We start from the raw sequence: 12,109 nt of genomic DNA, 5'->3' as shown, positions 1-12,109 counted from the left end.
TTTAAATACCTCTGGAGCATGTTTGATGACCACTTTAATCATAGGAAGAATTTGAACAGACCTTTGCGATTGTTCAAATGTATCTGACAAAAAATCTTCCTCAGCCTCATCTGAATGCATAGTGACTCCATGGTAAATGGCAGCCCTGTTTAACAAGTGCCCAAAACTAATATCTTCTGGGTGAGAAGGTTTTGATGGATATGACTGTGGGTCAGGAATATCTGGCACATCTTGTGGGTTTGGGTACTCCCAGTCTGGATCGTCAATAGAGTGTGGGAAAGGCTCATATGGGTCTACCCCTCCCCCTAGACTATACTCATCATCATTTTGAGGTGAATGTGAAGAATGAAGAGGAGAGTGTTCAGGAGAAATTTGAGGTGAATTGGTAAGAGGAACAGGAGATGAAGTAGAAGGAAGTATAGGAGAAGAAGGGTGCATAGGAGATGTGGCAGAGTCCTTCTTCTTGACAGGCACTACAGGTGTAGGTGCTGTGTCTGACTTCCTCTTCCTGTGTGGTGTAGTGGATACAGCACCTGTTTTTGGGTCAATGTAGATCTTCTTTTGTAGAGGATCAGGTTGAAAAAGTTCTTCTCCTTGCGGAACCTTTGCCGGTGCCGATTTTTTTTGGTTCCGAGCGTGGTTGCTGTTTGTCTTTAGACTTAGGAGTTGTTACTGTGTCCTTTGGCGTAGATTTCGGCACCGAAGGTGTTGTTTTCGGAGTCGTAGGCTGCTTCGAGGGCTTGAGCGCATCGGAATCAGGCATTGTAGGTTTCGGTACCGAAGATGAGGGCTTCGGAGCGGAAGCTGGTGTCATCGGTTTCGAGGCGTCGGACGCTGGCTTCATAGGTTTGTCCTTAGAAGTCGATGGTTTCGGACCAAAGACTTCTTTCGGTTTCGGTGCCGAGGGAGGTGGTGGGATCGGCACGTGCGGCTTTCTCGGTACGGAGCTACCTAAAGGCTTGATTATTTTCTTCGGAGCCGGGCTCGATGGCGCGGCTTTCGAAGTGGTTTTTCGGTCGCGACTGGGCCCCGGAGGCGGAGTGTTGACCTTTGCCTTCGATTTGGGTGCTGTGTATGTGGCAGGGGCAGTAGTTCTCACGCGCTGACCCGATCTCGGTCATCTGCCTCTGCTACGACGATTTGGAGATTGTGAGAAGTTGGCCTGATATATGATGCTCACTAATTCTAGTGATCACCTTGTATCAGTCCAAACAACCCCTTATGGTGATTGGTTGTAAGTCAACCTTATAGACCAGCTATCCTAGTAGCGTGGACAAAAGCAGTCTTAGGCTAAACTCTTTTGGCATGTGAAGCCAGCTGTTTTACCACAATATAACCCCTTGAATACCAGATGAAAGGACACCACACAGGTTGTTATGAAAATAAAAGGATATTTAATAACTAACATACACCTCTGAACTCTTTATGAGGTCAGAGGGCTAAGCACATGACAATACTACAAAAGAAATAAGAGTTCGCACAATATTTACACGAGTGCCTTAGGGGCACGACAAACCATATACTCAAAACAATGGAATGCGAGGAAGGAAAGTACTGTAAGGAGATCCAGAGGCTGGAGGATCGGTGGGACTACACTACGAACTAGGTAAGTAAGGAGCAGGAGGCCCACGGGACTCACGTGCAGAGTGGGGACTCTCACGCGGGATGCGTACCAACGTCTATGGATCTTACAATTTAGAAAGTTACGGATTCCGGACGAACCCGGCTGGATGGAGGGAAAACAACAGTGGACCTGGACACTAGGATAGTGAACACTGACTTCAGCACCTAGAAGCTTTAGTTACCTAACCCACAGGCTGCGGGTGCATAGGGCTGAAGTGGTGTCGGGTTTGCTGCGTTGATCCCGGTGATGCCTGAAACAAAGAGTTGCTGGCAGGCAGCCAGATGGAGGAGTCCGGTGGTTCGAAGGATGGAACTGGGAAGAAGTAAGTCCTGAAAAGGAAGGGGACAGAGTCTTGGTCACTAGCCAGTGATGATGCTGGAACCAGGAGGGAACCAGATGCTGTCACCGCGTTCAGGTGAAGGAAGGGTCGCTTCTCTCTGTAGCTGCACGGACCAGGAGCTGTTCTTCACGACCAGGCTGGAGGCACGAGCTGTCCCACGTAGTCTGCTGCTGTTGGCGGTGTCGGATCGTCGATCTGGACAACAGGCCTTGGCTAATGCAAGCCACGCGGTGGAACAAAGATGGCGTCTGGTGTGGACCAGGAGGGTCCGGGGTGCTTCTCTTTTGCAAGGAAGCAAGGGCCAGTCTGGGGGACCAGACTAGCAGTGTTGAAATCTTCGGGTCGTCGTCTCAGAGGTCACAAGCCAGCCGGCAAGTGACCAGACAACAGGAAAGCAGCAACCAAGCAAAAGGGGCCCCACGCAGATCACGGGGATGCTGGGGGGCTGGTCTTTGGAGCAGGAGCTGCGTCGGTGTGGGGCTTCTCAGTCCCCAATGCACTCACTCGAGGAACTCTCGGGGGTCGTGCTGGAAGCGCTGTGCAGGTTTCTTCAAGATGGCCGTCTCCACGTTGCTAGTCGCACCCACGGGTCCCAGCTGTGCTGTGGATGTGGGTAGAGGTCAGAGGGGTCTGGAGGTCCGGGTCTTGTCAAGCTGGATGGTCGGATTCCGGGCTGGAAGGACTTTACAGCAAACCGCACAGGAGCTTGATGGTGCCTGCGAAGCAGGATGGTCACTCCCTGACCATAGGGGAGATTCTTCAGTCTTCTGATGTTCAGGAGGTCGAAGGTCAAGAGTTTCTTCGTGGAAGTTGTCAAGATTAATCTAACTGGGAATGGGACCAGCTCCTACCTTTATTCAGCTAAAGGGGGCTGCACTACGACTAGGTCCCTCCCCTGGGTGGGACCAGGAAGGGGGTTGGTTACACCCCCTATCCTTTGTCCGGTTTCCCGCCAGAGCTGGGGCTGGAGTGCCCCAGCAACTGGTTGGAACTGGTGTATGCACAGGGCACCTTGTGTGCCCCAGGCATGTCTCATTCCTTTCAGCCTTGGCCTACCTAATACACAAAATCCTGTCTGGGGTGGTGCTAGCACCTCCCAAGGCAGGAAACCCTTTGTCTGAGCCTCCCTCGCTGGAAGGACTCCCGGCAGCAGGAGGTCAGACTTGTGTCTGTGGTGGCAGCATCCATCTTGTGATGCTGAGGCTCGAGTTAACTTTAACCGGGGTTCACAGTTACACACATGTCGTGTCCCTCTAGAAGGGTGGAATGCTACCCCCGTCGCCAGAATTGGCGAGGGGGTAGTATTCCAATTCATATGACACCTTACGCGACATGTTTTGATAATGTTATACCAGAGTTAGCATTTAACCGCGAGGATTATAATGCACTTAAGAGTATATGGTATAGCGTTATCATGGAACAGCTATTAGGACTTGGTTCCGCAAGCTGCAAACGAGCTCAGCTCATGCCAGAGCACCGTCTCACATAATTCCAAGCCCTCTGCCTTCAGGATTGATAAGGCCTTCCACAGGAGTGACTGATAGGAATATATGTGTCCATTTTTAGGGTTAGATATAGGGAACTATATCTAAAGCAAAGGGTGATTACACCACCTTGCCCCAGCTGTCGTGCAGCCAGTTGTGTCTGTTTTGGATGGCCAGCCAGGGGTGGCATAATACATGCTGCAGCCCCTGGTAGGCCCTGGGTACACCTATGCCCTGGATACCTAAGGTATACTGTACAGGGACTGATAAGGTGGCCCAGTACCAATTGGTAAATGCACCTAGGGTACATGGTTGTAATTTAGAGAGAGAACAGCTAGGCTGTGGGTCTGATTAGCAGGCCCACAGCCAGGGAAAGTCGTAAACCAGTGAAGCAAAAAACAAAAATCTGGGGTGGCCATGGGATTGCAGACCCCACTCTCCTACAGAGATCATCGGAATATTCTTCGGAAACGAGCAGAACCTCTACCGGTTCCGGAGCTGATCTCTGCATGTCGTGTCGACAGACCCTCGGATCTCGAATGGTTTTCTTGGATCGAAAGGACGCACAGGCTGTACTGCTGGACTCGTGTTCTGGCGATAAGCACAGGTTACAGACCTTGTGGTGGTCACTGTGTGGAAACTTTGCTCCACACTCGGGGCATCTTTTGAATGGCGTCCTTTCCATGAGGTGTAGGCATCACGACATGGATAGGCCCAACGGTTCGCGTCGACGACCTGAATCGAGCTGACAGAGTCGATGTTTTTACGTGTCGAAGTACTTGAAAAGTAGATTTCGAACCGGAGTGGAAAAATTTGATACGAACCCAGTGGCGGAAAAAAACAATCCAAGGATGGAGCCGATGACCATGCGCACTATCGTCAAAGGGAGGAGTCACCTATCTCGTGACTACAAAAGACTTCTTCCAAGCGATAACAACATGCAATCATCTGAGCCCAACACCAGGTGGCGATCTAATGCAAAGTGTAGAATCTACAGCTCATATGCCTCGAACACTCTATTCTGTTTCTCAGTTAACTAAACATTCAGATCAACTGCAGTTTTCATAGCAACCAACATCACCTTCAGCCCCTCCATTGTACTCTGTACAAACTTCACCACCTTTTCATATTAAACATTAAACATGGGCTCTACTAATGCTTAAAAGTGGTGCCCAACAAAGTTGCAACGGTAGGGTCAAGTACTAGTAAGTGTCGATGGCTGGAGGGCTCCCATCCACAGTGGGCTTGTTGGTTCCTGAAGCTAATCCCCCAGAGTTAGGCCTAGCTTTAGGGGCCCTTTTTTTTGCAGGAAACCCCCTCTCAGGGGATAGGGAAACAATTACAAAATTGTCCTCCGCCAGAGTGGCTTTCGTCGAGAAATGTTCTCGTCATTTGTCAGGCCTCCCTGTACATCGGACTACGCAATGTCATACATTCACCCCTCCAACACCACTCTCACAAATTGTTCATTGATGATGAGCGAAGCTTTATCCATTTCTAGGCCCAGGTTCTACTTCTCACTCTGGATCTCCTCAGATAAGGCTCCCAATGTTGATGTAAGGTATGAGATGATTGAAGCACATGTAGTGGAGCCTTGGGCGTGTCAATTTCACGGTTACATGTGGTTACGCTTACCCATGATTGAAACCAGATAAAAGATGAAAGAGGAGTGGCTTAGCTCAGACTCTGCCAGTTGCTGACGGGCACAGACCGGGCCCCCCTTGTCAAAGACTTCACGCCTGGGATGAATAATTTCAATATATAGCACTGGCGGCATCATGAGGAATTGATTTACCCTCTCCTCCTGCAGGCAAGGCTGGCTTGGGACCAGTAGTCCCTCTGTAGGCGTCCCACACCGGGGGTGAAGAACAGTGCTATTTGGCACTGGCGGCATCACAAAGGCTTGCTTTCCACCTCCTCCTGCAGGCAAGGCTGGTTTCTGGGACCAGTAGTCCATCTTGAGGCATACTGTGTTTCAGAGTTGACTTGCCTTTGCAAGGTAACCCTGAGATGAACAGCGCAAACTACCAGCTAAACCTATGCAAAGGAATTCTCCAATTATTCCAGTTAGACCGAGCTCTTGCCTGGTTAAAGCAATGCACCACCATCCACTGAAAATCCACAAGAAGCAGGTCTTGAAGCTCTAGAGAAAACAGAAATAGGCCGAAAAGTGGTGTCATGGTCTCAAAAACCTAGGCTATGCTTAACTCGCACTGAGAGCCATGCAATGGTAATCAGTAGAGCAAAGAAATGAATTTAAGAATCTGTGCATGTTGTCTTAAGCCTGCTGAGAGAAAAACATATCTCTATTCGGAAATTAGGCCTAAGGATTGAGTAAATCATTTCAAAACTCTGACAAACAGCAAGAAGGAAGCCACCCGGTGAAAAGAAAAGGAAATCAATGGAGAACTGAGATTCAAAGGTAAGCTAAAAAGCATGATCTTCAATAAAGTGATAAATCAGATAACAGGACTTCCACTCCGCCCGTACATATCTGGAATGCCTCACCATTTTCTCCTATTCGACCAGAACCAATGAGATCAAGCCCACTGAGGGAGCCAAAGCACAGATGTCAATCAGATTTATCCAAACTGGCCCTTCAATGCGTGCCTTTCCTGACCAAATAATCGCAGTTCACCCTGTTAAAAGTATAGCTCCTGAGCTATAGCTTCACAATGGATAATGGAAATGGAAGTTAGAGAGATCTGGGACATTTTCATACACCCAAAGACTCAAAAACCGATCTTAAGCAGCTTAAAGTTGACATTTAAAGCATGTTGCAAAAGCTCGAATTCTTCAACAAGAATAATGTTTAAAGATGAAAACAAAATGCCATACATAGGCAGGTCCACTTTTTGTCAAAATAGGTATGCCCGGTTATGAGATGAACTTACCTTCTATGTCATACTGAGTTCCAAACCACTTTTCCTTCAGATTACACTTTCCCTCATTCTCAGGAGACAGCAAAAGAAGATTGGCCTTGTTGGGAGTGAGTTGGTTCAGAGCATCAGCAATAACCTAGAATAAAATAAACAGCAGCAAAGGATCAACCTTTTTATCAGAGACCAAGTTCTGTTCTTATCAACTTGTAACTGCCCAAACACACTAAATCTAAGCCGCCTTGTGTAGTAGCATGAGGCTTATTAGAAACAAAAGATCAGCACAAAACAAGTTACTTGCCTGCACACTGAGGTTCCCCCGTATTGATATCTTTCCTACATTCACATGCCTGAATCTTCCCAGTCATCTAGGTAGGAGTTCCACACTAATTATAACAAGTAGTAGAAAATGTTCCATTTAGATAGAAAATAAGAGGATTTCCCAATAGGATTGAGTAGCAATTCAAATTGCTTTGCACATAACCAAAGTTCAGCCAATCAGAGCTGAGCTTCCACCCTTTTCGTCCTGTCCAGTGGCTTCATAGCTCAGATTGTAAGCACAAGTGAATAAAAGTACCCATGAGAAGAAAATCAGTGAGGTGAGCGACAGAAGAAAAGGTAGGTGGGTTGCATGCGAATCTATGAAAGACATCAATACAGGAGAACCAAAGTGGTCAGGTAGTTTCTCCAGGATAGAATCTTTCATAGATTCACGTTTGGATCTGAATATCTAGCAGTAGACCATTAAGAAGATCAGTGATATAGCTAGGTTATATGCAGAGGCGGCTAATAGACACATACATTTATATGTGAACGTTATCAAGTACCAAATGATAAACTTTACGAAATACAAAAAAGCTCACCTTATTGAAACAAGTTTCTAAGCACTGCTTGACCAACCGCTGCATCTTTATCGGCTTGGCAGTTCGGGCTGGACTGTTCCCATGAGGCACAGGGTCAAGGCTGATTTGCATATGGCCATGTCTGACCTGGGGTGGTGTGGAGTGCAAAAAAACGATGGATTTAGGCCCAGATCTCTGTACTGGGGTGAATGTATGACAATGTTCTGCATTCTGTCCATCACCTGTTGTTTTTGCCTTTGTCGCCCCGAGTGGGATGGGTATGCTCAGACGTGAGTCTCATGCTCTCCACACCACTGGAGTCAAGCTATCCAGGCTGATGACGGCTGATAGCCAGAAACCGGTCCTTGGATGCTTGATTCCGGTCCAGGAAAGACATGGCTTGGCAGTTCGGGCTGGACTGTTCCCATGAGGCACAGGGTCAAGGCTGATTTGCATATGGCCATGTCTGAACTGGGGTGGTGTGGAGTGCAAAAAAACGATGGATTTAGGCCCAGATCTCTGTACTGGGGTGAATGTATGACAATGTTCTGCATTCTGTCTATCACCTGTTGTTTTTGCCTTTGTCGCCCCGAGTGGGATGGGTATGCTCAGACGTGAGTCCCATGCTCTCCACACCACTGGAGTCAAGCTATCCAGGCTGATGACGGCTGATAGCCAGAAACCAGTCCTTGGATGCTTGTTTCCGGTCCAGGAAAGACATGGCTTGGCAGTTCGGGCAGGACTGTTCCCATGAGGCACAGGGTCAAGGCTGATTTGCATATGGCCATGTCTGACCTGGGGTGGTGTGGAGTGCAAAAAACGATGGATTTAGGCCCAGATCTATGTACTGGGGTGAATGTATGACAATGTTCTGCATTCTGTCCATCACCTGTTGTTTTTGCCTTTATCGTTGGCAGCATCCAGACAATATTGATTGGTAAACATATGCCTGTTAGACCATGTGGCTGCTCTGCATATGTCTGGCAAAGGTACTCCTGCAAATAAAGTAGCCAAGGTTGCCATACTTTTGGTAGAGTGGGAGTGCACCTTGGATGTAAGTGGTCTTCCTGCTCATTCATGACAAAGAGCGATTGACAGCAAAAGCCATCTCACTATAGTTGGTCTTGAGATTGGTTTACTTTTTTTGGTGGTGCAAATGCAACTAGGAGTTGATCAGGCTTTCTGAAGGGCTTAGTTCTTTTGAAAAAAAACTTGAGACACCTCTTAACATCCTGAGTGTGGAGCGATCTTTACGCCATCAATTGATTCAGAATAAGTGATTTTAAGACCAATGGTTGATTGAGGTGAAAATCCGTAGGTACCTTGGGTATGAATAGGGGATTAGCACAAGGATGACTATCTTTTTTGAAATGCAGATAAGGCTCCTCCACTGTAAAAGCTTGTATTTCGCTAACATGTCTGGCAGATGCAAGTACTAGCAAAAGTTCCGGTTTCCATGTAAGGTGTTTAATGTCATCTTTATGGACAGGTTTGAAGGTGCCTCTCAATAAATGTGTTAATGTATTTATTTATACATGTTATAAAGCGCTCTGTCACCAACTGGTATCCTGGTGCTGGCGAACGAAGTTAGAGCACCTAAAGATGAAAACCAACTTGACTCAAGTTACTTAGGAAAGATCCAAGTCCTAAGCGCCAACTGAACTGCAACAAGTCGTTCAGTAATCTTAATGAGCGAGGAAGTTAATTGCAGAGCTTGGCTGCACTGACCATGAAGGTCTGGCCAACTTGTCTTGATTTCCTGAACTTAGGCAGGCATAACAGTTTGGCTGATGCCGATCGAAAAGGTCTGTTGGGGGATGTACCTACTCAACCTCTTTTGCAGGGGAACAGGGTCCATCCCCTGAAAGGCTTTACACGCCATGCAAAGTAATTTAAACCAGATTAATTGTTTAAGCAGTAGCCAGTGTAACTCCATTAATGCCAGAGAGGCAGAGGCTCTCAGAGGTCTAGTTAGGGCAAGTTTAGCTGCTGCAACCCGAACCCTCGACAGACTATGTAATAGATACTCCAGTGCATTCAACAGACGAGCATTAGAGTAGTCCAGACGACTAAGAACAACACTATGGACTACCAAGGTCTGGAAGAATGGGGAAGCACTGACAGAATAATCCGGAGTGTTCCCAAGAGCGCAGAGCTAGTTCCTGCAGTTTTATTCATATGACTCTCCATACTAAGTTTATTGTCAAACATAACCCCCAAATTCCGGATTGATTTGATGGGAACAGGGCACCTCAAATGACCTGGGGCAGAAATTGGAAGGTAGTGCCCCCGTAACTGTTTGGGCTGCAAAGCGAAGTAGCTTTGTAGGATGCTGGCTTCGTATATGGTGCTCACTTATGTAAGTGTAGCACCCTGCACTAATCCAGACAACACGTATGGTGATTTAAGTGGTTTTAGGCAACCTTAGAAAGCTCTCCAAGAGGTAGCTGTGGAGAGCAGCCTTCAGGCTTAGTGCAGAAGGAGTGTAAATCAACTTGTTTTACCAGATCTTAATCTTATTGGTATAAGTTAAATGAAAAAGAACCACACAATGTATTTATAAAAATAGGAATTATAAGACACTCACTAACACATAACAATATCTCCTACCTGGAGATATAACATAACGCACATAATACTTTGCAACTAAAACAGGTAAGTAGCACAAATATACACTGGTCTCCATGATGAGACCAAACCATATACTAAAATAGTGGGATGTGAACCATGACCCAGGTCTGGGCTGTACCCAGAAGACAGAAGTACTGGGTACCCAAGGCACCACCTGAGGTAAGTACCTAGGAAGCCCACGGCAGCTGTGTGCCAAGTGGAAATACAACTGCATGTTCAATTCAAATCACTGGGTAGGTCGCAGTTGCGTTTTTAAAGAAGGGACCTTCCCGGTGGACCCTGAAGAAACCCTGTGGAAGAAAGAAGGTTGGCGGCCGACCCACCCGTGGATACCCTAGGAACCAGCATGCCTACACCAGGGAAGCCGGGTGCATAGGTGCGAAGTGGCATTGGAAATCACCGTTGACCTCAATGGAGGACTTCAGGAAGATGCAGCTGGCGAAGAAGGTGAAAGTGTCCGGTGGAACCCAAAAGTAGATTCAAAATGTGAAGTACCTGCAAGCAGAAGTGACAGTCTATGCCACTCAGGAGTGACCAGGAAGCACGAAAGAAGAATGCCCACTGATGTCCGGTGATCCAGGAGTGTTGAAGAGGACCTTGGTGCTGCAGCTGTGCACACCAGGCGACGCAGTGGAAGACCAGGAGCTGTTCACGAGCTGTCCCACGCCGGATGTTGGTAGCTGAGGGGCCGGTGTCCATTGAGGGCACCAACAAACCTTGGCAACTGCAAACAATGTGGCAAGCGAAAAAGGTGCAGGGTCTGGACCAGCAAGGTTCAAGTGACTCACCACGAGCAGTGGAGTCGGTGTAGGCCCGAGCAATCAGGGGAGCCCACTGGAATCAAGGAAGACCGTCAAGAGGACCCACAGACAGGAGGCACAGGAGTTGCAAGAGGACCTTGAGCAGCTCACCAAAGATGCAGGCCCACGGTGCAAGAGATGCGGTGAAGACGAAGATCTTGTTCGAGGGAGATGCTGGAGGCTGGAGCTTCTTGGAGCCCGAAGATCTCTGGTGAAGAGAGCCAACAAGACTTGGCAACAGCAAGTCGATGTGATGCACAGGGGTTCGGTTCCTGCGGTTCTGACGAGGGATATTCGCCTAAAACTTGGTGAGAAGACAGTGCAGGAGTCGAGGGAGTTGAGGAACCACCACCTGTGTTGCTTAGCCTTTCAGAGTCCCTGGGAGCCCATATCAGCAGATCGGTCAGCTTGGTTGCAGTGCCTGCAGTTGCAGAGAAGTGACTCCTTCCCTTCAAGGGAGAATCCTTCAGGTGTCTTGGATGTTCAAAGGCCTTGGAAGGATCCTGTATGGAGCACAGTTACAGACGTTGCAGTAGACGAGCATGACGACGAGACCAGGAGCAGCAGGAGACTTCCCAGTTGCAGTCTTGGTGCCCAGAGCAAAGTCCAGCGAAGTCCAGACTGCCCAGATGGTCAAAGATGAAGCGGTGTCTGATCTGAATCTTGTCCCACGACGAATCTAGGAACACACCCACAGGATAGTCCATAAGTACCCAGAGGAAAGGGCTGGGACGTTTCAGAGGTCCCTCCCAGAGGAGGGGCTGGACAGTGGGGAGGATACTCCCATGTCCTTTGTCAAGTTTCACGCCAGAGCGGGAGCCAAGGGATCCCTGAACTGGTTTGAAATGGAGGATGCAAAGAGGGCACCAAGTGTGCCCTTCAAGCAGTCTCAATGTTGCTGGCAAGCACCCCCACCCTGTCCTAATACACTTAATCCTGTCTGAGAGGTGGTCACACCTCCCTGTGACAGGATATCTATTGTTCTGCCTTCTCCTGCTCGAACTTGGCTCAGCAGCAGGAGGACAGAAACCGGTCTCTGGTCGGCAGCAGCCCTAGCATGCAGTCCGGTACTGGAAGAATGGTACTGGGAGCACTGAGGGCCTCCCGGAGGAGCTTTACACTGTGTGGAATCATACTTCCCACACCGTTTACGACATGGGGGTAAATGCATGGAATCATACCTCTCACCCCATTTACAGTATGGGGGTAGGAGTCCAACATGTTTGATACCGTAATGGCTGGTGCACTTACAACACGAGAGAATGGACTCCGAAGGTTGTAGGGGTGTCCTGCTCATGCAGGGTCACCATCACACTTAGAACCGAGCACCCTGCCTTCAGGGTTGAAACGCCTGCCTTAGGGGTGACATAGTTTTTAAGTGTAGTGACCTCAGATACAGGGAAACCTATATCTGTCGTAAGTGGTGCTAGCAACAGCTTACACAGGCTGCAATGGCAGGCCTGTAGTCACAATTTGAGTGGTCTCCAATGGGCGGCATAATACATGCTT

The 12,109-nt window shown here is 48.3% G+C and overlaps 1 protein-coding gene across 1 annotated transcript in view; it reads right to left on the bottom strand.

The window, feature by feature from the left end:
* NRDC (nardilysin convertase) overlaps positions 1-12,109 on the bottom strand; it is a 2,150,332-nt gene that overhangs the window by 838,481 nt on the left and 1,299,742 nt on the right. The window contains exon 17 of the mRNA XM_078670713.1: positions 6,343-6,466. Within this exon, the coding sequence (XP_078526839.1) occupies positions 6,343-6,466 (124 nt within the window). The remainder of the gene's footprint in view (positions 1-6,342; positions 6,467-12,109) is intronic.

Source organism: Lissotriton helveticus, chromosome 1_2 (assembly GCF_964261635.1).
Source record: "Lissotriton helveticus chromosome 1_2, aLisHel1.1, whole genome shotgun sequence".
Taxonomy (NCBI): domain Eukaryota; kingdom Metazoa; phylum Chordata; class Amphibia; order Caudata; family Salamandridae; genus Lissotriton; species Lissotriton helveticus.
This window is presented reverse-complemented; position numbering and strand designations above follow the sequence as displayed.